Below are 24,806 nucleotides of genomic sequence, written 5' to 3' on the forward strand. Positions count from 1 at the left end.
CTTTATGGACAGTTCTAAATTTCCCAGTTGTATGATTATACTTGACTGTATAATATCTCTAATTGAAGCAGTCTTTCAAAAAAAGGCGCAATTGCATTTTAACGGTAAAGTTGATAAGGGTCATTTGGCTGATTGTTTCTGTAACTACAGTGCTACTACAAACTGTGGCCTTTGTAGAGGAGTGTGATGAGTCACGCGAAAAAATCTTTTTTTGGGTGTGCATCGAGGAAAATAACAATGTATTTAGACCATCTTACAAAGGCGATGCACGGGCTCATTTATCCCTGCTATTTACTGTCGTTCAAAAAAATCTCACAGCAACATTTTGAATCTGGTTGATATTTCCTGCCTTCATTTGGGATGTTCTCCTTGAACAATATTTCTTATATTCAAACTCAAGAGTTACCCACTTCGATATGAAATTTTAATAAGTGAGTCAATGAGCATATATATTAATTTCTTTCATTTTCTTATTGTCTGCAGGTATCGAATGGAAGTCGGTGTTATTATCAAATAATTGCGAAATATCTCATGCACGTGGCGTGCGCGATATAGGCGCAATCGACATGAATACTTGGCACCACCATGATCATGACAGAAGTGATCTCCAATTCATCAAATATAGCTGAAGGCAGTTCATGCATCGCTTTTCACTTAATTTCCATTGGAGATAAAGTTTCTCATATAATCTGGGGAATATGGTCGCCTTAGGTAATTTGCAAACGAAGACAATTGGAGCCATTCAGTACACAAGAACATTAAGAAAGCAATGTACTTGTTATCAAATTCATCCATCAAAACCCTTGACCTTATTTTCATTTCAATTAATGGTCCTTCAATAATAAATGATCAGTCTTAGATACAAATCAAGTGGCTACGAAAAGAGGACATCTTAAATTTGTCGTTCATTGGCCTTTTGCTAAGACTAATACCCTAGATGGATTTCAAAATATGGATGAAATAAAAACATTCTACATCTTTAACAATGAAGGAAGATATGTATTAACCCCTTCCCTTAAATGATTCTGTCAGTGTTACTTTTGTTAGGGCCTCATTTTTCTGGACAATCGTTCAGTACATATGATAAACATTATTCATTGGTGCTAGCTTTATTTAGTGTGCATACATGATTAAAAACATTTAAGCCAATTATCAAAAAAACACTTAATTTGAAACCATGGGCAGTGTCAACTGCCATGTTTTTCCTTCACTTTCATTTATCATTATTGGTCAACTCTTATTTGCGCTAGTTTGATATTTAAAAGTAAATGTGTCGTTGTGAGAGATACAATGTTCTTAAGGATGGGGTTGTTATTTTGTTTTGAAATTTGGATTATCTCGTCAAATGCCACACAGTGCCTGTTTTTGCATAATTGTATACCTGCTCTTGTCTTCATGCAATAACGCGTGTCACAAAGTCCTTATACTTATGAAATAACAAGACACATCATTGATGATTTTCCTCCATCAAAGGTGAATAGAAAGGTGAAATATATAAATTCTAATGAAAAAACAAGCTCCTCAGGCAATAAAGTCGTCGATAATGAAACAAATCCATCCGCCTATTTGATGTTTTTTTTTTTTTTTTTTTTTTTTTTTTTTTTTTTTTTGACAAGTTTTATTAATGTTGTAATGAACGGATAGAACATGCATTACTCTTTTGTCTAAAGCTGAACTTAATAAAATTGCCCTTTGAAAGTGTGCTCTAGTACACTTATACCCTTGTATGCCTTGATAACAAAGATTGTCTCTTTTATATGCATAATATAAGATGTGCGTGAGAGTGTGAGAGCGAGAGAGAGATAGAGAGAAAATGAAAAGAAAAATACCCGATTTTTTTTTAATTTTTTTATTATTATTATTTTTTTTTTGTTGCAATTTTCCCTTTGTCATGAAGGTAAAAATCTTTTATGAAACCGTTGACAAAATTACAATCTATTAACCCGTTTTGGAAGTCTTTATTTTATACATGTGTGATTTCTAATTTTACCGTCACGAGTGACATTCACCAGTCTCCATCCAGATTACCAGAGCGGCTCAAAACGAGAAACTTCGAACTTACACACTTGTTTCTAACTCAGATATCATAATTTTGTCAATGGTTTTGTGGTAAACCTTGGTGATTAATTAAAGGAAAAAATATGAAATATACAGTGTAATTGAATTTTTGCAATGTAAAGGTCTAACGCCCATTGTGTTTCTTTAAGATGCATTTGTTTATTGATTTAGAAATAACGTACCTGCAGGCTACAGTGAGTAAAAATTGAATATTTCAAGGAGTTTTTATTTATTAATCCTTACTTCTATCAGACTCTGAGTCATTTTTGCTGGCCCTGCGGGTGGCACTGTTTTGTTTGTTTATATAGGAAAACGTGATTAATCGGCAACCAACGGTAACCTAAAGTTCGTGCTGCGGCCGACATTGGTGATAATTAATTGACTGTAAATAGGTTATTACGATGTTGAGGCATGAAAGTTTAATAAGGCAATCCGACTTTCAGACGCTGTAATCCAACTGAGGGATGGAAACACATGTGTTACTGAGAAACGCTCGGTTGCCTAGCAAAGAATTCTTTGTGAGAAATACGACACAGATTGGAAAGTTCCGCCTGTAGTTATTTCCTTCATTGCCGTCCACAGGTAAATGAAATTGACAATCGATAACAGTTGACTTTATTCCAAGCACCCCCGAAAGTCAATGGCAACAGGAAACTGCCTACAAGTATAACAAACTACGAGTAAAGCGTCCGCGAGCTTCCATCCACGACCAATAAAACTGGCAGTGAACTCTTTTGTGTTTGGTCAAACGCAAGCAGAGACAAATACACAGCAGGTCATTTCTTTTTGAGGAGCATTTCTTTGCTGGAATCTTTTATCAATACAACATCGTGTGTGCTGAGCATACGGCTTAATCCCATGAGCGGAGTTCTCCTGAGTAATATACCGTTCAAGCCGCAGACCAAGAGCAGACAAACCGTGTATCTTGCTCGACCAGGACATTGTTACTGATCGTTAGAACGCCATCCTGTTTCTTGAGGACGCCGGGGGAGTAGCTGAACAATAATTGCTTACTTAACCGGTGCACATGGTATGTTCGGCAGAATCTGTTTAACATTAAGTGGACATCTGGAAAACCGCTGGTCACTACTTTTAACCGTGTGTCATAGGTCAATTGTCTTCATTCCTGTGGACGCTTTCAGACGTACAACTTTAACACTTGGCAGTGAGGCAATTCACGTGAGTAGACAGTCTTCTAAGAACATATTTTATCCAGCGCCAAATGTTATCTTAAGTTAATGGTATTCATTGAATATATTAGATGGAATATGATAGGATTTATTGATTTAGATATTCTCGCAAAACCGTAGTAATGGTGGTTTTAATGCTTTCATATATATTAAAACTATTCAAACGGAGAGATATCTGAAAGCAGATCACAGCTGTAGTGTTGCTGATGCTTTATTTACCATTACTTATATCTTGAGTTCATTTGACAATTCAGTCAAATTTTCACCTTGACGACTGCGTTGAACATGTCCCTTTAAATGGGATTAACAACGTGTGCATCCACTCGCTTATAGTGTTCTTAATGTCAATTTACAAAACACATATTAGAAGTTTGAATTTGTAACAAAATTGACAAAAGGCTATGTTAAGTGTATACACGGCACGGGAACAAACAGAGCGTATAAACACAGAGTTAGTGTGTAGGAAACTAAATGATCATAATGAGTGGTAAGTCCTTCGTTTTACCTTTGTTGCTACTAATATCATTTTAATCTATTTCTAATTGAGTCCAGCAGCATTAGAATAGAAAAGTGTCGTTCCCCACCCTGAGTGTGGTGGAAGTTCACCTTTATTGCCTATCGCAGCGGTCTCAATTAAAGTGACTTGAATTGAAGCGCGTTGCTATAGAGGAGAGTCACCGTCATAAAACGAAACTCGGGGTGAATTCCACTTAATTCTGCGAAAGTTCCACAGACGCGGTGCGTGTCTTAGGGTAATCAAGGTTCTCTATCGTTATGGTAAGTATTTATTATTCAGGACCTTGACGTTATTTACCGATCGAAATTGTTGAGTGCCATAAATAGGTAAGTGAAAACCGGAACGTGACCGTTTGCCAGACGCGTTTTTTGTTGTCTTTAAGATAAAGGGTATCTGTACGCCTTCTTGGGTTTTGAGATTATGAACAGTGTTTTAATCCATATGTTTGATGGCATCACGGGGATATAGATACATTTTTTAAACAAACGTGTTATAAGAGGAAGAATTAGGTAGGCCTACAATTCTGTCCCAGAAAGGTATCCAGATCTTATTGTCATTAAAATCCTTCAAGTATCAGTAGAAATGCCGTGGCCCTTGGCGTCCATTTCTACAAATTGCACCTCATTAGTCAGAGAAGAATTTCATCAGACTTTGAAAGACAAAATCCAGCGGAAACTAAGAGAACTGAAGAAAGCACCTCATTAGTAATGAACATGGACGGACTACGTGAGGGCGATCCTGTAAGTAAACAAGAATGGTAAATTACAAATTTGCATGTGGAGAGAAAACCTCGTTTATCAACAAGGTTTCAATATGTGTTGAATATGTATTTATAGATTTTGATGAAATATTTTCTATCTCAATGTCAGTGATGGGATTAATTCCAAAATATTTACATAAACTTAAACCTCTTTTTTGTGTGCTCAATGGCGACAAATTACACAACGTGGGCCAATGTGACGTCTTCCTAGATCGATACAGCATCACTTTACACCGAAGTGACTTCCACATATTATGTGTTGGGTTTGTCTGGTTGCTTTCTGTATGGAAGGGCAAACGGTTTTTAATCCTCATTACGTCAACAGCAATGCGCGACAGCCTGAGAAGTCCGCTTAATTATATTAGGGCTGTTTATAACCATCCAATGCAATGTTATCCGATATTGCGCATAGGTAAGGTTATATGGTAGGAACTTAAATCAATCAAGTTAGTCTGTGTCAGGATAAAAGAAAAGCCCTGCCTAGGGCAATAATTCATTGTACGTCAACCAAAATGCCAGTGCCCCAAAATTTGTTATTAATGACTATTTGAAAGAAGCACGCATGTTTTATAATCATTAACAAAAACGTATTGCTTTTTTATTCTCAAATGGCAAGTTCTCCTAGACTTATAAAATCAAAGGACGGTTAAGAACAATTTTGTCATAAAAGGAAATGGAATCCCTCGCGGTTACAGATATTATATGTCAAAATGTATCAAAGCAAATAAGCCCAAATAAGGCCTGTCTGATATATAACTGGACCCTTGCTGGAAACAACAGCAACGTTACGTCTTCCTCCTGAGTCTTGGCGGTCACCTTCCTAGACCAAAGGGTAGCATTGCTAGTCAAATGCTATCTATCTACCTATCTATCTATCTATCCCTGTCTGTCTGTCCAGCTGGCTCTTTCTCTTCCGTCTTACACACTTACAAACACACACAAACACATACACTTCAACTGGATGGTTTATAACTCCAATAAGCATAACAAAACAGACAGTTGACTGCATGCGCCCTAGCTTTATTAATTCGTTTGTAGATATGTATATTGCATATTTTTTTCTTATAAAACAACATTTAAACAGTCAGTCAAAAATACCATAGGTAGATAGGTAGTTTTTCTTTAATGTGCCACTATAGAAAAACCGTGTCTTGGTTTAGGGTCCCACAACGTAGTTTGGTGTTGAATAATTAGGATAGATCTTACTTTAAGTTAACTGCATATGACGTTCAACATTGAGGTGTAGTTTGTTTGTAAATAACATGCTAAGGCCTTAGTTCTACCTCAACAATAAATAAGAGGGATGAAGGATGTAAGGAGGGTTTGTAGGTCCATTTTTGTACTACACGTGTGTTTGTTGCGATTTTACGTTTTCAATTTAATAATAATGAAATACTTTGAATCGCCAATCATGACTCGTTGAATTTTATATTTATAAACAAAAATAATAATAACAATAGTCCCGTTTTTCACACTGCAAGTTATATTTGATACATTTCAATAATAATAATAACAATAATAATAATAACAATTTGAAATGGCAGTGTTTCTACTGTACTTCATTGTATAATGCCTAGAACAGGGGTGTATGATATGAGATATATGAGATGTAGGATCAAAATTAAGTACTAGATCTAACGTAAAAATTGAAAGTCTTAGTAACTAATGACTGTGAATCGGTGTAATAGGGATTTTCGACAGAAAGACATTGGCCATTATTGCGTTAAATAGCATAATGGCGGTTATATCTTCTTTGCAAGATATTTTGATCTACATGTAGAATTCAATCTAACCGCCAACCATGTACTCTAGAGCTTTGAAAAAGACAATTAAGGCGATGGATTTATCTCCTAATAAGCACCTACTTCACATTATTGTACTTTAGTTATTGGCTGAATGCTATTTTCCGCTACAAATTAGATCTATTCAAAGTAATTTCTTTCCCAATCCCAGTTCGCGTCCTAAATTCCTCATCATAATTGTCTTAACTTTTTCCAGTTTCTCATTAAACGCATCCCCTTCCTCTTAGACGGGATATTTAGCTAATATGTTCATCATTATTCCGTGGATCTTTTCTTTCCCTGTCCTTTTTTTTCAATTTCAACCCACAGTGCCCATTTAGTCGAGTTTAATTGTCTTTGGTGCCCTGATCGTAGATTACTGGAAATTCAAGGAAAGAATCTGATTAAACCAATTAATACCCGAAAGAGGAGAAAAATGGCATTCTCGTGTAAAATCTGCGTCATCTGTAAAGGTGGCCATTATGCTGACAGGGTTTGATTTTCATTACCCAAGTTTTTCGGGAATCTGAATCTTGGATGTAATTTCGTGTTATTTCATCTGACCTCAAAGTTCAATGTTTTAACATTAAAATACACTGTAATATTCACCTTGATGACAACGATAATACATTGTAAGAGAAAGTCCCCTGTCAGCTTAAGATCCGAGAGTCCCCTTAGAATCCGTCCTCTCCTTCAGAGAGATAGTACGTATACTTTTTGTCTTTATGATATCATAACAAATAGGCTTTGACATCATCAGCTAATTTACACGGTTCGCTACACTGTTGACTTAAACGAAAGCTGCTTCCTCTCGACCAGCCAATAACAAAGTCAAGTTTGTTGTGTATTGTCAGCAATTTTTTCCAGTTAAAAAACTTGAGTACGGCAGATTATTTATTTATATATCCATTCCTTTGTTTGTTTGTTTGTTTGTTTGTTTGTTTAGGAGGGAATTTTTCGGCGTATGATCATATCTGAAACCAAATTAAGCATATTGACTGACACTGTATAATCTAAAGGGCCAGAGCAGTCACCCTTCCAGGGGGAATGAGTTAACAAACTACTGAAACAAACGTGGTCATGTCAATAAGACATGCTTATACAATATTCATTGTGCTTACTTTGTGTGACATGGGTGTTTTGTTAAAACTACATGTACAATGAAGGCGAGGCGTACTTGGACAAGAGTTAATTTTGCGCCAAATGAGAAATTGCACAACGCGATGGATATGCTTATAGGGGCAAGATATTAATTGATAATTGAAACAGGTATGCTCATCCCGTCACGCTTTTTGGAGATTGACGCACGTAATATCCTTTGTGCTTATTTTGCCTGATTGGAAACCCAACGAAAACATGACATATTCAAATTATAGATAAGCTCAGTCTCAATAAGAAGTCATACATACGCGATGAAACGATTTTGTCAGTCAGTTCCTTGTTCATGCACCCTCTCACGTGTTCTCTCCCCCTGTCTGTACTCCAACCATACACATACACGTACAAACACCTCTGAGCGCGTGCGCGCGTGCACACACACTTACTCGACCCGCCTTGTTTAGACCAAAAGACATGTATCGACCGGATTTTCACAAACCATCTTCCATTTTCACATCATAAACTCCCACAATACTAATAACAGTCATTATATAAGGTGCACTTTTGGTCACATATATCGAAAACTAATTTCAGTAAGGCAGGCAAATGACGTAGTCTGCGACAATTTCACCAGAAAAGCACTAACTAGCACTGTAACCATAATAATACGCAAATAACAAACCCGGTAACTGCATTTACTGCCTTTGTCTGGCGAGAGATATACAGTACCAAAGATTTAATGGGTCTGACGCTTGCAACATTCTTCGGTGAATCCTTGGTGTTTAGATCAAGGCGATTCACGGTTTGAATGCCATGTCTCACGAGGGAAAACGACACGTTGATTGGGTTTAGGAAAGATCAAGACACATGATCGTGCCATTTATCATAGATAACAGAGGATTTATTGCATAACGTGAGAAAGCCAAGTGTGTCTCTGAAATCGAAATGCTAGGAAACGAGGTGAAACTTTAATGGCTGTGTGTTATAAGACAAAGAGATACGTCTCTTTACTCCTACTATACGTTGTGTTATCGGGCAATTATTGGAGATAGGCTTTGAATAAAGAGGATGGGAACACAAAGTTTTCTCAGAGTCGATTTAGGTATTACAGAAATGTAGTCTCACAATAGCAGCAACAGATCATAAGATGGATGACCGTGTGATAGCTGTCTTGGGTTTATGCATGTCGTTGAACTTCTCTTGGATTTATTATTTTTTTCTGTCCTGTCAAATAACAATTCTGATTGACATACATATTATCTATTTCATCTCTTTATTTTTTTTTAGATAGAGAAGCTTGGCATTGTCAGCGTGATCAGAAGAGACCCAGTTGCAGTTTAAGGTTAGTTTTTTCTTTTTTTTTTTTTACAATACTGCAGGATGGAGCTTTCATCCGTCTTTCTTTATAACCGTGCGTGCGCACACGCGTGTCCTGCCGATCTTTTTCTTTGAAACTTCCATCAGCATGCAAACAATATTACCAGAGAGAATTGAAGAAGTGGGTAGGAAATCATGTTAGTTTCAGATGGAATACCACATGATGATCCTGCTCTTTAGAAAATCTTAATTTAGTTGTCACGAAACATTATTTTTTATTTCGCATTAAAGATGTGTTTAGACCTATTATCGACTTTAAACGTAACGTTCAACAATTTTGGTTTTCCTTATACTGTACATTCTTTCGTGGCTAAAACACCCTTGGTACCTACCTATGTAAAATTTGAACCATACAGTTATTATGGTCTAATGTACATATATACATGTAACCATTTCAGACTAAACCCATTTTATATACATCTCTGACCGTCAGACGGACATTTCCAGGCCTACCCAACTACCAGACTCGGCACCTAAGGATCTTGAATTAACCGGTATATCGGACCACACTACCCGTTTTCAAGGTGTGTGTCAGATCGCATTTCGGAGTATCAGCCAGAACACCGACAGGATGAGCCCTGGCATGCTCGGCTGTCACCTTGATTGGATAGTAAACGATTGTTGTAAAATCGCTATATGATTTTAAAACCGGGTGCATAAATTTGAAAGCCACCTAGATGAACCTTAGATTGCCACATTAATCTAATACAATGCAAAAAAGCCCTATCAAAAGTGGTTAAAACATTCAAACCGAATGTCGTAAAGTCCCCATATATCCCCATAGAGACAATAAAATAGAGTACTCTAAAGTAAGAGTACAGTTTAAGGTTGTTCAGCCGAGCGTGGATGAGCCCGCAGTCGTGCTACAAAATTTGTTCTCGGGTATGTTACACCGAAATGCGATCTGACACACACCTTGAAAACGGGTAGCGTGGTCCGATATACCGGTTAATTCAGGATCCTTAGGTCCCGAGTCTGGTAGTTGGGTAGGCCTGATTTCATATGAATCCTCACTTGCAGGCTTACGTGTTTATCGTCCAGGTGATGTTAGGCAACGTTAACGAAATACAGTTTTGGTTGTTTGTGAGTGAAACTGCGCATTTTATTTAGATCAGATTACAAGGAAGTTTATGAAGATCTGTATACGACATTTGATTGTTACATGAACTTGCCAAAGAGTAGATTCGCTTAAAAATAGATATGAAAATATTTTTGTTCCGATAAAGGCACCATCTTGCAAGTGCATCACCATTTTGTTTGCCAAACATACTCTTGATATTGTCGTTATCATGGCGACCAATTTACTGATTGGAGCTTGATCAATTCGGTCCATTATAAACTAGCCTTAGATGTTCTTGCTATCTTGAATAATGCGCTTATCAGTCATAGAAACTGGAAATGAAATCGATTCCATGATAGCTAAAACAAATACCGGAAAAGGCACCATCAACGTTAGATCATGGTCTCCATTCAGGGTCGACTACGGTCTAGACTTAAATACAACATGGGTTATATACACCCTAACTTGATGCTGCACATATGTTGATATTTTCCCCGGCTTATTATTGGTAATTGCTGCTTTTTCCATGCTTTTTATAGCGGATGTAAATCTTACTACTAGCTGCTGTACATGTATATACAGTAGTTGTATAGTTGTATATTGGGCGAAAAACAACTTTAATCTGCCACCGCCTGGTGTGTATAATTTCTTTTGCAATTATCTCTGTAACAATGCCATGATGCCTTGCCACACTGCGTGTTGCGTCCTCTCACCGGCATTCTTACAGAGAGAGTAATCAATTTGCCCGCCACATCTTATAATAGCGTCCCTTATTTGAGCCAATACACGCGCTGGCATCTGCCGGGGGGATCTCATCTGCATTTCGAAATTAAGGTCTTAAATTGGCGTTCTGTGACACTCCGACCATTGTACAATTCTTCGTCTTTGGAATCTTAAAAGTGGAAATCAATTGGATTGCCATCTGGGGAATGGAGCGGCCAGCCATGCTTCTCACTGAATACAGACAATAACTTGTTCAACATGATGTCTTGTTGATTTGGGATATTGCCCATCCTTATTGAAAATACAATTATATCTAGAAAGAAGGTGCATCGGTCAAATTTTATGCGGCAGACGTAATCGGTGAAAATCAGATGTAAGCCTCCTTTGGCAAGTCATTGCAATGTATTTGTCTTGTTTTTTGATAATAGACCTTAGTCCCAATATTCCAAACCAGCCTTCTTTCCTCTCAAGACGCTCATCATTTAAAAATGTAACGGGTTAGACAACTTTGGTCCATTTTTTCTTTTAGTTGAAATAAAAAAATTAACGAAATTTGTAGCTTCATAGACAAATAACCAAATCCTGTGTATTGGTTTGGCATTTGAAATAAAAGCCAAAAGTAGTTACAGCATTTCTAAAATAAGTTTCATATTGATTTTGCAGCATATGTACAAAGAGGTTTTTAAAGACTTATGAAAAAATCACTATATCTAGAGTCTGGTATTTAGTGTCAGTTTTCATAAACGATTATGGCAACAAGAAGGTAGTGCCGTTTTATGAGAACGATTCTGGCATCCAAAAGCAATTCTGCTTCGGTCAAATATACAGGAAGTAAGGGAGAACGCACGGAGGCCCCCAGGTGTCTCACTGCGATACACAATGAATTTAATAGCTACTTTTTCAAAAACAAAAATGGTTTTAGCAACAAGAAGCTGGTGTCATTTTTCAGAAACGTTTTTATGCCAGACAGAAACTAGTGTCGGCTTTCAAAAAAAAAAAAAAAAAAGATTTAGGCAACCGGAAGCAAGTATCGTTTTTCAGAAAATATTAAGGGAGCCAGCAACTAGCCCTTTTTTTTTTTTTTTTTTTTGAAAAAATGGCAATTTAAAAATTGATTATCAGGGAGCTTGTCAATCAAATATATCGGTTTTATGTCGCCGGTGGATGCATGGATGTCTCACCGCTCTGCACGACAAATTTTATCGTCAGTGTTTTATTTTTCAAAAATGATTCTGGCACCCAGGCACTAGTGTCGTTTTTTTCCAAAACTACTCAGGATGTCAAAAACCAGTGTCGTTTTTCAAGACGTCTTTCACCCAAACACTATTGTTGTTTTTCAAAGAACGATTCTAGAAACCATGAACTACTGTCCTTTTTCACAAACGTTTATCTTCAAATCATTTCGAGATTGCAATGTCTAATAGGTTCATTATTTGGTAAAATTACTAATCCCTGAAGTGCCCTGTTCTATTTGCGGTATGGTGTTCAGATATGGCATACAAATGAAATATTGCGACCTTCACAAAAATGTCTGTATAAAAACGGACATTTATTTCTTTTCCTTATTGGAACAGATTTTTAAGCATATCCGATTCTGTTCATCTTCTGATTGCGATCTCGTTATATAGTTTTATAGTATTATTTTATTATTATTATTGGTATTAAGTGTATTTTGGGACTTTGTGAGTAAATCAACTAATGATGTACATGTATCATTGGCTTAATACTAACTGCATGTTCTGTACTTGGCACATTAAACTTATTATATCATACATATGTTGATTGGGCTATTTTTTGGATACAAATAAAGGTAATCACAGTCTCATTATTCTCATTTTTGTGGTAACCGTTGTGCGTATATAGCATTATCAATTATAACCTAGAACATGCCGCCGAGTTTAGAAAATAGTTTTCGGACAACGTTAAAAAATATAACTCCCTCTGGGACAAGTGCACTTTGTGTGTTGAAGGTTACTTAGTGTTACTTATTAAATCAAAAGCGACACCTTGTCAAAAGCGACACCTTATTCGTGAGATGCTGTGCTTTAGATTCTACTGCTATGCATGGTAAACGTTTCAACTTCAGGATGTACGGTACGGCTAATAGGCTAATAAGATACAACCTGGACAACCTTATAGGAGACATATCACGTTTTAAAGAACGTTGTCGCTTCTTCTGTCGGATGCGCTAAATATAAAACAAGTCCGAATAAAACTTTTACCCGAAGGCTAAATGTGTACAGGCTGTTATCCTCACCCGCCCGAACAGAATATTAAGTCTGTAACGGTACCAGCGAGGGTGCTTAGACATCTTGGATACGTATCTATAGGCCTATCATTTAGAAATTTTTGCAACTGCTACTATATGATATGTCGTGTTGAGATGTCGTGTTTTTTTTTTAATTTCATCTTGAAAATGAAACACGATTGATCTCTCGGGATTTCGCGCGACCACGCGCGATCTCGCGGGATTACACGCGATCTTGCAAATTTCGCATTTTTTTTTCTTTTCAAATGTGTCTTTTTTTTTTTTTCAATTTTTTTTTTTATTTTTGTGTGTGTGTGTGTGTTTTTTTTTTTTAATTTTTTTCGCTTGGCCCTCCTGGGATTCCATAATATGTCTTGCGAACGCGTATTTTAATTAGATAAGGACGTCAAAAAGTCTCGAACTCTATTCCCATGAACCTGTGAAGATCTTATCTATGATCGGTCGGTAACTGTTCGCTATTAGGGAAAGTTACTCACCTGAGCAAATAAACAGAGCTACACTGATTCACACCTGTGCCTACTAAGCACTCCTGATCATGTGAGTTGCTTAAAATGTGAAATTTAAATTGAAGGCACAACAATTCACTGGTTTACTGGTCTACCAAATTTGTCAGTTTTAGTCACTTTTATGGGCGTAATTGTACAGTTAGTGATTACATTGCAAGGTCAGCTCATCTGTCTATCTATCTATCAATGCCTGCAGAGACATTATACGAACGTTTTTCCTACAAGAAAACGTCAAGAGTGTGTTTTATTTGACATGGTGGGTAAACTTGGTAGAGGTGCCCGACGCTCGCCATTGAAAAGCGTGCTAGATGAGAATGCGTTTCACCTAACACAATCCGTCTTTAAGATCTGTTTCACTCTTTGTCTGGAGACTCCTTGTCAAACACATCCATCTAGGCCAACCGTTCAGCTGTGCAAAGTCGTAATTATGAGTAAAATATCAGCTATTTTTAGACACTTACAAGTTGCATTTTCCCTGGGATGACTTGCCATTGAGATACAGTACTATTTCTCGTAGCAACTGGATAAGGTTATGCATATTATTCAACATACCTACCCCTGTACTACCTAAATACTTGGGCAAGCCTTTGTGGAATCTCGAACGGAATGCAGTTAAATGAAGCAGCAGGCTAACGAATTGAGTTGAAAGGTTACGTGGAAATAATTGCCGTTGCCTTACCTTACGATGACCTACAGTACCTTCGTTTTGGTCTCGAATGGCAATGCCAGTGGTACTGTCGTAAATAAACCCAGAAATATAGCTTTTTTCCATATGCTCAAGTACTTTGTTATACTTCGTGTGCTATTTTAGCTACTTTCAAGCAGCGGAGAGCGATCAGTTCACATACATGTAGTTTGGTAAATACTCGTGATGTGTTTATAATGTGAAAATAAACTGTGTTATCCTCCACCGCATAAAGTCCATGTTCTTCGTGACACGTGTACTTTTGGCAGAATTAAGCTGGGAATTTTGTGTTGGAATCTTAAGGTACAAGTGCGCATCTCGGGTGAAAATCCTTTTTTTTTTGTATTTTTAAGATCATATAGTATCGCCTTGGCAGGATAAGTCCTCGTTTTTGTCCAATAAAAATAATTCTTTTTTATTGAAATTCAAAAATCTATTCCAAAATAGTTTCATAAACAAAATTCCACAATCGAAGAAGGAGGCAGAGACATGAAAAACAAATGATAAAAAAATTAAATTATGATACATGTAATACCAACGTCTGTACACCAACTGCTTCAACCTGGTCAACCTTAGTCACATCTAAACACGTTTTACAATAAAATAAATGGTCGTTAAACAAGTTCTCCAAAAAGTAAAGAAATACATGCAGTCCTATACACAGGATGTTTTCAGATTCTTATCTAGAAAAGACAAGAAAAGTATTTCGCCCAGTGCGTGTAAGTTGAAAATTCTGTCTTATTTATACAGCATGCTATATATACACATCTTTGTACGTGCACACACGTGCTGCGCGTATGGACAAAGGTTACGTGAAATATATAGACAGCCTATTACAGTCGTTTCAAGGTAGTTTTACCAAGGTAGTTTTATCTACATAAACACTCGCAAATGCCTCTAAAATGATAACAGAAACGCACAGGTCATTGGTGTGGTTGGTTTATCGAACGAAGTAAGGAAACCAAATCTTGGCATATTTCTTTGCTCCTCTTATCACTGACATAGTACGACAAATTCCAATTATTCAAGTTTTCCAGGGTGAAACGATTTATCTCACCTTGGCAGTTGGCACCGGCATCTCATAGAAATGTTATTTTCCTAGACTGGTGCATATTCATAGCTTCGGCAGCTACCGATCAAACTGAATAATTTAGCGTTGTCAATATATTGCCTATTGCAGGAAGCGTAATGAACAGATTTGTCATTACAAATTATCGCTCTTTGTGATAAAAGGTCACAGGTTTGCTTTGAAATTGTCCCATAGCTCTTATCTCTACATGTAGGAGAGAAGTCCAAACTGACTGTATCCTTATTTCTGTACCGTTTGCATGATATGTATTTAGTTAACGCAGTGATTATGACAATAATGAATGCACAGCTCATCAAATTTACTAAGAAACGGTGGGTAGTTTAATTATTTCCCGATAATACAAAGTGATGAGGAATGACGTAACGTCCGGTCGAAAACTTCATTAGTCCTGAGTGAGATTTCAATATACTTCATTCCTGAGATTGATGGAATTACCAGGAAATTGTGCTGGCAATCTAAGGAATAACACTGAATAGAAAAAAAATCTAATAAGAGAGAGAGAGAGAGGGAGATAGCTAGATTCAATGGAAACTAAGATCGATTTGTGTTTTACTGACAATAAGCACTTAATGACCAGTAGTATTTATATTCTTGTAGACGTTTGGCAGTTTTGTATCAATAAGGCAAAAGTAAAACATTTTTTCTTATATACATGTGATAATATCACACAGAACGAAGTTGAAAGCGTGCAGCGGTAATTGCAGTACTTTGTACATAGAGACACGCTTTCAGACACGTGACTGTTAAATAGCATATCTTGTATGCTAGTTTATTGTGTATAAATGGGGGCGGGGGTGCATGTTCTAATTTAAAAAAATAGTGTAAAATGTATCTTCACTTAATTTTTGTAGTATATATACACCTTTACGGGTTCTTCTATTCTTCCTTTTTTATTAATTTCTTTCTGCATGATACACGCACAGTTTGAAGGTCTTTTATTTAATGCAAATTACCTTTTGAGGTATGCCATTATATTTGCCTCTCTAACCAAATTACTGAAGTTGAATGTCGTATAGTGGTCTGGTATGCGGTTGTGGTCGCATTTGCCGTCACGTTCCTGTATCAATTGAAAAAGCTGAATCCACAGAAACTGACTAAACATACACGACTCATTTCATTTATTTATGCAGCTGATAGTTTTGTGTAGTTATGGTGATACTTAAAGTGTTTTTAGTCCGACATAATCGGGTTGAAGTGATAATCCCAAAATGGAACAAATGCATACCTTTTTAAGACTTTGATATCGTAATGATTAAACTGGGTTAAAAGCAACTACGCGATATGTAAACATCCATTTGCGCTTTATTTTGTAGACCAAATTAGATCTGAAGTACATTTTGCATGTCCCATATTTTTGTCTCTTGGTATAAGACATTGTCAACTGCCAGCAAAGCCCAAATACCGGTAGTGTTATGATGGTTTAATGCATTAGGTCTGTCCATTAGAATAGAAATTCAACCAGATAGAGTCGCATTGCTGTGTTATATGATGGTATGAGCGTTATTGGAAAAACATCGTTGTTGAAAAGGATTGCATTCATTGCACATGAGATGTAAAAGAAGCATTACATGTCCGAAAGGCGCGAGAAAGATCAATAGATTCACACAGTTGTGACCTGTTGCATAGAGGCAGAGGCAAGTTCTAATAATACCCATTCATCTTCATAGGTGTTCTTAATCCTCATGTTACAGCTTAAAAGGTTTTATTCCCCTATGGTCGTGGCGATCCCATGGTTGCGCAAACTCCCTGTTCATCGTAATGAAAGCTTACCCGAAGGCAGGTACACAACGGAAGCACCCGTCAACACGTAACCGTAAATTTTCAAAACCCGTTGTCGCCAAGAACGAAAAATGGTTTGAAGACGGAAAACTTATTATTGCGGCTGGACTTCTCGCGGATGAATTATTGATGTTGACTTTTTCAGGAAAAGGGCAAATTGATTAAAATTGGATAATGTGACGTAACGTGTACAAAGTATCGACGTAATTGGCAGAAATAATTTAAAAACATTACTTAAGTTGCAGCTCTCATAGCACATTACAAATTATTAATTCGTTTTGAGCAAAGTTAATAGTGAGTGAGGGTGAGTGTTGCCACCAAAAAAAAAAAAATAAAAAAAAAAATAAAAAAATAAAATGGAAGCACACATCAACCATATTCCCCCAAGATAAAGACTGAAAGACGTTTTGCTGGTGGTATCTACGGACATTTGTCAGCTTTACAGGGTAGCCAGCTAGTTTATAGGATATATACGGCTCAGGATATTTACAGGCGAATTTGGGGTGAGATTCATTCACTTTCCCCATTAATAAATAGCGCATTTGGAAATTTGCACATTCATGGTACGTTAGGCTTGCGACATTATTTGAGTTTCTGACATATGGGATCCATTACCCAAAGCCCTTCTTTATAGTTTACATATTAGGCAGCACATGATAATCGTGATTTATTAGTCTTGCTATTGCTCATAGTGGCGACGGTTTTACAATCTCAACGCTGCTGTGTGCAAGGGAAGAGCTAAACCTCCAAAATGTCGCCTCTTGCATTGTCAATTCAATTTAAAAATGATTATGTTTCTATTTTGGTTTTAGTTACATGTACTGTTGTTTAAAGTGAGATTTGCCCAGAGTAAACCGATAGATTATTTTCCTGATCTCCAAAGCGACTTTCACAAATCAGAAATGTCTTCCTCTTGAAGCGTTTAAGCTTTTAATACACCAAAGTACTTTCATATACTATTCAGACCTCAGGTTCTCCTCTGCAATCGTATGTGTTTGTTGGTAGTGGCTTTTAACATCAAATATTTAAAGAGTCATAAAGTTCTGATATTTATCTAATTCTCCAAGAATCTTTAATTTAGACGACTAAAGGAGCGCAATCCCTTCGGGATTTTTGAATCCGTAATCAGGATTGGTTGAATTGACCAACTAGGTTTGTCACTTTTATCGATTTTCTTTCCACGAAAAACAAAGCGATGATGAGGATGTTGCATCACTTAAGGAGTTATTATAAGAATGGATATATGAATAATGAATACATAATTACATAAATTGATACATATACATAGTCTATGGATGAACAGATATAAATTCAATATGTACTGTTATTGTTTAAAAAGCAAATAGGGTGACTTACATTGTGGTCATCTTGTACATTATTCATATTGGTTGTCAAATCTTAAATTTAAAAATGAATAGAAGGCATAATTATTAAATGTTCCAAAATAAAAGAGAATGGATTGCTTTATGTCTAATTTGGCGGATGGGTAGATTACAAAATAAAGAATTATGAAATATTTCGAAAGAGAATTTCCTCACTCTCTGAAAATTTGAGTTCCTTAGGCAGTTAACATCGTAGTTTTCCTAAAAGTCTGTCACAGGTTTTCAACAAAGATTTTGCCTAAATATCCTGTTTTTTATCTGAACGACAGATTTCTGTAAGATGAACACAAAATTCATGCGTAAGGAACATAATGTATTCTGTTTTCAGAACTTGAAATATAACGGCCTATAAGAGAGGAGGAATAAAAATAGAACTGCACTTTTACCCATGTTACAAGAGTTCTATAGACTAATTGGCCATGCCTATTTGTAGCCCAATCTATCCGTTAAAGCATTGATTAATCAAAAAATCCTTTTCTTTTGATTTCAGGTAGATTCCGGGGAACGTCCCGCTGGGCAAATTCGAGGCGGGGCGGAAGAGAATCGTGGACAAATGTGAAGTGCGTAATTCCGCGGCAATGCTGGTATTGGAATTCGATTGATGTTTGTCACCCACTTTCTCGTGAATAGACATTCGATCTTATAACAGAGATTCGCTTATCTTAGATGTCATCCCTTAAAAGAGTGACTTTTATCCAGCGATTATAGATTTGTGTGTTTATATGTTGAAGGCTGTGAAAATATCGCCATTCCTGATTCAATACTCGCACCTGAAGCTATACCCACGGTAAACTATGCTATTAATGGTGTGCGTTTTAAGGAAATTAACTTCTCACAATGTATAATATTTGATCAGAATAGTTCCGCCAAAGTAATTGCATTGGAGAATAATAGCTATGCTGAATTTGCCTCGAGTGCTCTGTAACACGGCTCCTGATTGGCGCTAATACGTGTCACTGATTATACAAGATGCCTGTATTTCTCGTTGAACCAGCCAATGAAAAACAGCGTATAGATTCCACTGAAAATCTCATCTCAGAAACGAACGATGAATCCTCCGACGCTAACGTCACAACATCAATGCAACAAATCTATGACACAGGCTACGACAGCACGCAACTGGGGAGCGAGCCAGGTGTTAACGAAAGCCAGCTAGCTTCAGAGAGAATGCAGGATTGGAGCCGTGAGGATGAGCCAGATATGGGTTCCATCTCCGCGGCGGCGACCACTGAGCATACTGGCTGTAGTGGGAACGGAACGGGTGGACGTATCAATAACGGTTACAGCTGCCCCGATATCGAACTGCAAAATTACAACACTAATAGCTTAGATTCAAAACAGGATTATTCTGTAGTAGATAAAGCTATGTCTGAACTCCAGATGCCTCGCTATCAACAGCTGAACCTATTATCCAGCAGTTCTAGTCGGCGCACGCATGGTTTGGCTGGTTCACATTCCCTCCTGAACCTCGATAGAACGCCAACAGAGAACGCGCAGGATGAGCCCTCGACTCCCAAGCCGACGGACTACTTAATTAAAGGCGAGTCGAGGGACACCCGACCGAAAAACAGAGAATCGGCTATATCGGACATTGGAGCAGATTATATGCGTGTCAATGGAGCGATTCGGCAGTTCAAACAACTGCAAAAGCCCGTCTCCACTCAGTCGCTCCCTTCTGCCACTAAAATGAGTTACAATGCAGAGGAGGCAGGAGCGCTGGTAGGCGGCAGTTCTGAATACCCGAGGCCAGAAAAGGCGAACAATAATGTCAAAGCAGAAAAAGACAGAACTAACCACGTGGGATATAGGTTAGGGGCCAGGAAGACTTTATTTGAAAAACGCAGGAAAATATCTGACTATTCCCTAGCTTTAGGGATGTTCGGTATCGTTATGATGATAATGGAGACTGAGCTCTCATTTCCGTGGGCAGGTATATACAACAAGGTAAGTGCTTCTTGCACACTGGATGAACGGCAGCTGCACGCATAGCTGTATATAACCTTAATATAGCATAATGGGCGAACATTGCGCTCTGTTCATTAAACGTATACCATATAGTCATATGTCATTATTATACTAGCTGTTAATATAGATGCATAGAATGAAAAGTAGCCTACAGTGTTTATGGTGTTAAAACAAGCTGTGAACTACTGCTAAGCAATTACATGAGCTAGTCCGATGAAAGAGCAACGCGATTTATAAGAATCTGTGGCAAAACGATGGGACTTGCTCTAATAATGAAGGCAATGATGATATGAAATGTCAAATTTAATATGCATAATGACATGATGCTGATGAAGATGCATGTATACGCTCGTATACTGATGCTGATCTGTGCAAACACTGTGTTTAAAATACAGCTGTTTCACATACTACGCCACAAACACGCACCATGATTGTTGACAACATACTCCCACGCCCGTATCGTAATCTACGAAACAGGAAAAACCAATATTCACGAAAAGTACTTTCCCGACATAATGCGAATATTACTGAAATGCAGCCCTATTTTTCGACACGATCTAATCAATGGGTTCCGACTGCTTTTATTTCTGTTATTCCGACAGTTGATTTAATACCGCGATGGAGGTATAATGACGTTACCGCCTCTCAGAGACATCTCAAGAGCAGTGAGCAAAGAACGACCAAAGTCATCGACGTCATGGATCCTAACCTTTATCACAGTCAAAGTCAGTCTCACCACATTACCTTGACCTATTTGCACGGTTATTCACCTTCAAGAAATGGGTAGTCGTTCAACTGGCTTAAGGCCTTTGCCCCCCAAATTATTCAGGCTTCGTTTTTTTTTCATAAGAGTGAATCGATACGTTTGGCAGGAGCTGACTGTCAAGATCGCATCACAGCGATATTGATGGTTTAATCAGTTTGCATCACTGCACCATAAAATCACTCCCCATTGCTTCATCACATTTTCGGTGTTTGTGTTTGTATACGCATATTTTTGTATAACATGTATACACAAGTCTCACTCTTAGATTTATTGGGAAGTTTAGTTTGCGTGGATGGATCTCGGTCTCTCGTTGCCTTTCATTTTGAACGGCTAGGTCATTATAGACGGGCTTAATACACAACATCATTGCTTCATTTCCCATGTACTCGCCAGCAAATTACATCGAGCGTGTTCATAAACTCTCCTGGTTCTTGATAATGCTAAGAGTGTTTCAGAAATGTTATTAAGTTGGCTTTGATCATTCAATATATTGCTATTAGAAAAGTACCCTTTTCCGCAAACTTGCTCGATTCAAGCACAATGTGAAAATTATTAATGGTGGTCATTACATAAGCGTTTAACACGAGTACTTAATGGAGCAGGCGCGTGTCTATTAAGGCAGCGAGTTTGAGAGGTCTTAATGAAATGTACAGTGTAACTGCAAGTTATTTATTTTTTTTACTTGCCTGTTTATTCCATTCACCAGCCCACACATAACTTTTGATGCCTTATCTATATTGATCTGCCATTTATAGCAAATTTTCGTGTAATAGCGTTTTTCTTTCTTTCATTTCGTTTCTCTTTTTTTCTTTCTTTTCTTTTTTGCTGTCAATTTGTCGACTACGTCAGTAAAATGCCGTAGACTAGCTTATCCATATGGTAAGCAAACTGTTTCAATTCATTTTCTTATATAATATTTCCAGAGCAGCCCATATTCTTTGGTTATGAAATCGGTTATCAGTGCGTCAACAATAGCCTTGCTGTCACTGATCATAGCTTATCACGCAGTCGAGGTGCAGGTGAGTTAATATAAAACTATATGTGTATGTGCATTCTCAAGTTTGAATACGTACTGTAACCACGCTCTTATGTTAATTGTGTCACGAATCGGCTTATACAAGGCTTTTAGCAACGGAAACAGGTGCGCTCTTATATTGAAGCTAGAAAATTTATTCTTGGAAAAAGTGTCGAAAAATTGAAAATTAAGATACCAAAAAAGACAATTATGAAAAAAATGTATTCAATTCGCCCATATATATTTATCTATAAGAGCTGCCTTTACCCAGACTATCGTTACCGTGCTTACTGCAAGTATTAACACCAGGAAGGTACTTTCATAACGTCAACACTGAAATTAAAAGTGGTATTTTATTGCACGACTGGAAAGGGGGCGGACCTGTAAAGCGGTGGTATGCTCCTGGTTCGATCAACATACAGGTACGCATTTGCCGAGTATGCATTTGCAGTTTCGTCATGCAGGTGCTATTGTTGCATTAGCATATTCAAACACATATGCACCTATGTAAAACGGCAAGAAATGTCAGTTAAGCACCTTGTTCTCCTCTCAATTGACCATGACCCAGCTGCTATTTTTTACAGATCCATTTCATTACTGAGAGAGTTCTAGGCAGGTGGATGTCATTTTATACCATAACCAATAGCAGATGATTTGGCTGATTCGGTGTTGCAGAGAATTATTCTGTTAATTCTGAGATTTGTTTCATTAAAACCCGTTGATTTCTGAAACACAGGTGAAATCCCGTTGGGTATAGATATTGACATCGGATGACTAATCTGTGATTTGTTATCTGGCTATCAATAATTTTCTCAAGTCTTGAGTGGACGTTTATTACATTTCTATGATCTCTCAGAGGCCGCAGTTAAAATCCCACTCGGCTATATTAACTATAACTCGTTTAAAGCTTGAGATCAGATCCCTTGATAAGAAATGCATCGAGAAAACAATGTATTAAAACAAACAAGTATTTAAAGATAAACCAAAGACAAAAGGAAGAGTCGACTATCGTTTCAACGGAGACTATTGATCTCAAAATTTACAATCAAATCACTGCCAAGATTGTTTATGGAATAAGTGACTTCGATTTTTAGCTCAATTAAGTAAGGAAAATCTCTTTGAATTGAATTCTTTCAGTCTGACGAGAAAACACTGGGCAAATATGGATGAAACTTTAATACTATTAGTATGATCAATGAAGTGGACTAGTATTAACGTGAGCGCGTTCACTGTAACGAGAGACATGTGTGCTGGGTTAGGATTCACGTCAAAAAGGTTAGCAAAGTTACGCCCCAGTTACTCAAAAATTATCATCGGAATACCTTTAAGTGATAACATGAATTGTTTAACATGAAAACAATCATACATCGTGCTTTCAAAGAATTTGTAGCTGCTGGCGTGCTTCTTCTGTTCATCTATGTTTGAAGCCCGATGTTTTTCTACGTATATTGAACGTTTTGCAGGTAAATCTTCAGTTAGGCTACCAGCCACCGCTGTGTTAGATAAATTTAGCTTGCTCGGGCAATTTGAAACCACCTGGCTTGTATTCATTTCTTCTTGCTGATAGCGATCGGACAGAAAATACCTGGGTTCCAAGATCCACATGGCCCACTAGCCTGCGTACTCTTCTGAAGCCTGAAAATGGTTTTGCCTTTTCGTCTCATGGTAAAAACTGATTAATCTTAACCCGCCTATCCTTCTTATTGTATTCCTCATAAAAACCGAGAGGAAATAACCTCTACCGATAACTGAATACCGTAAGGGAGTTCTCTAATCATGGTAAAAACTTAAACCACATGCACGCATATCGATCCTTCCTTCAGATTCCAAGATCACTTTTGAATTTGCAGCACAAACCGAAGACCCAGAAGCCAATTTTTTAATGTACACATGTACTAAGTTCTGTGGAACTTAGCTGATAACCGAGAGTTAATTGCATTTTCATGCTTTGTCTCATTGATTTCTTTGTAAAACATTTTGGAAGGTTTTCTTTTGGCATTTTATCTTCGAAATATTTTGGACATGCAGTCTTAGTTTACTAGGCCATCTTTTAAATGGAATCTGAGTATATCAAAAGGACATATTGGTTTTGACTGCAAATGTGAACGTTCACATACACAATTGTGGTTTGTCACAAGGAAGCTAGTTACACACGCTTCAAGGTTGTGCTCGGAATAAAAAATGTTCCGTTCTGAGAGTGCTATTGCACTCTGGGCCATTATATTGGGTCGACTAAATTTAGGTACGGCTCCATTAGTATTGGTAGAGTTGGATGGTCTATATACATGTACATATCAGGTCGAAACCAATTATTCTCTCCAACTATACCGTAATCCTATGCCATTAACCCATCAACAAGATCGCTTTTACTAATTGGTTTATTCTGTTCGCCGCCACTAATCAATGTTAACAGTGCGTCCAATTGTAACGACAGAACACAATGTGTGCTGTTAGATGATTAAAACATTGTGGCTTTTAGTCCTGACAGTTAAATCATTTTCACCCTAATTAATGCCGTAGCTGAATAAACCTTGAAACCTACCACTTATAACGTCACCAACACCGAGTTTTATGTATAATGGGTTCGCGGAAAACTTGACTCCCAGCGGAGTCAAATCCACGGGAGACATCAATAAGTGGACAGAAAGCTATTCAAATTGTAGTTGTAAACCTGCTGAGAGACTTAAAACCCTGGAACGTCTTTCGCACAGGACAGGAGCATGTGTCCAATCAAAAGGCAGCCGTCGAGCCAGCATTGCGTGTCCCGGTAGCGTAGCTAAAGAGA

General features: G+C 37.4%; 1 protein-coding gene across 4 annotated transcripts in view; it reads left to right on the plus strand.

Moving 5' to 3' along the window:
- LOC106158085 (small conductance calcium-activated potassium channel protein 2) overlaps window positions 1-24,806 on the plus strand; it is a 53,510-nt gene that overhangs the window by 10,426 nt on the left and 18,278 nt on the right. For 2 of the 4 annotated variants that reach the window (XM_086999774.1, XM_086999776.1), the window contains exons 3-6: window positions 2,502-3,237; window positions 8,692-8,746; window positions 18,766-20,219; window positions 21,930-22,025. In XM_086999774.1, coding sequence (XP_086855900.1) covers window positions 19,245-20,219; window positions 21,930-22,025 — 1,071 coding nt within the window. In that variant the 5' untranslated portion in view covers window positions 2,502-3,237; window positions 8,692-8,746; window positions 18,766-19,244. The remainder of the gene's footprint in view (window positions 1-2,501; window positions 3,238-8,691; window positions 8,747-18,765; window positions 20,220-21,929; window positions 22,026-24,806) is intronic. The other 2 variants (XM_086999778.1, XM_086999775.1) reach the window with 2 other exon arrangements.

The sequence above is a fragment of the Lingula anatina genome, chromosome 1 (assembly GCF_051362555.1).
Source record: "Lingula anatina isolate TDL-2025a chromosome 1, LinAna3.0, whole genome shotgun sequence".
NCBI classification, from domain to species: domain Eukaryota; kingdom Metazoa; phylum Brachiopoda; class Lingulata; order Lingulida; family Lingulidae; genus Lingula; species Lingula anatina.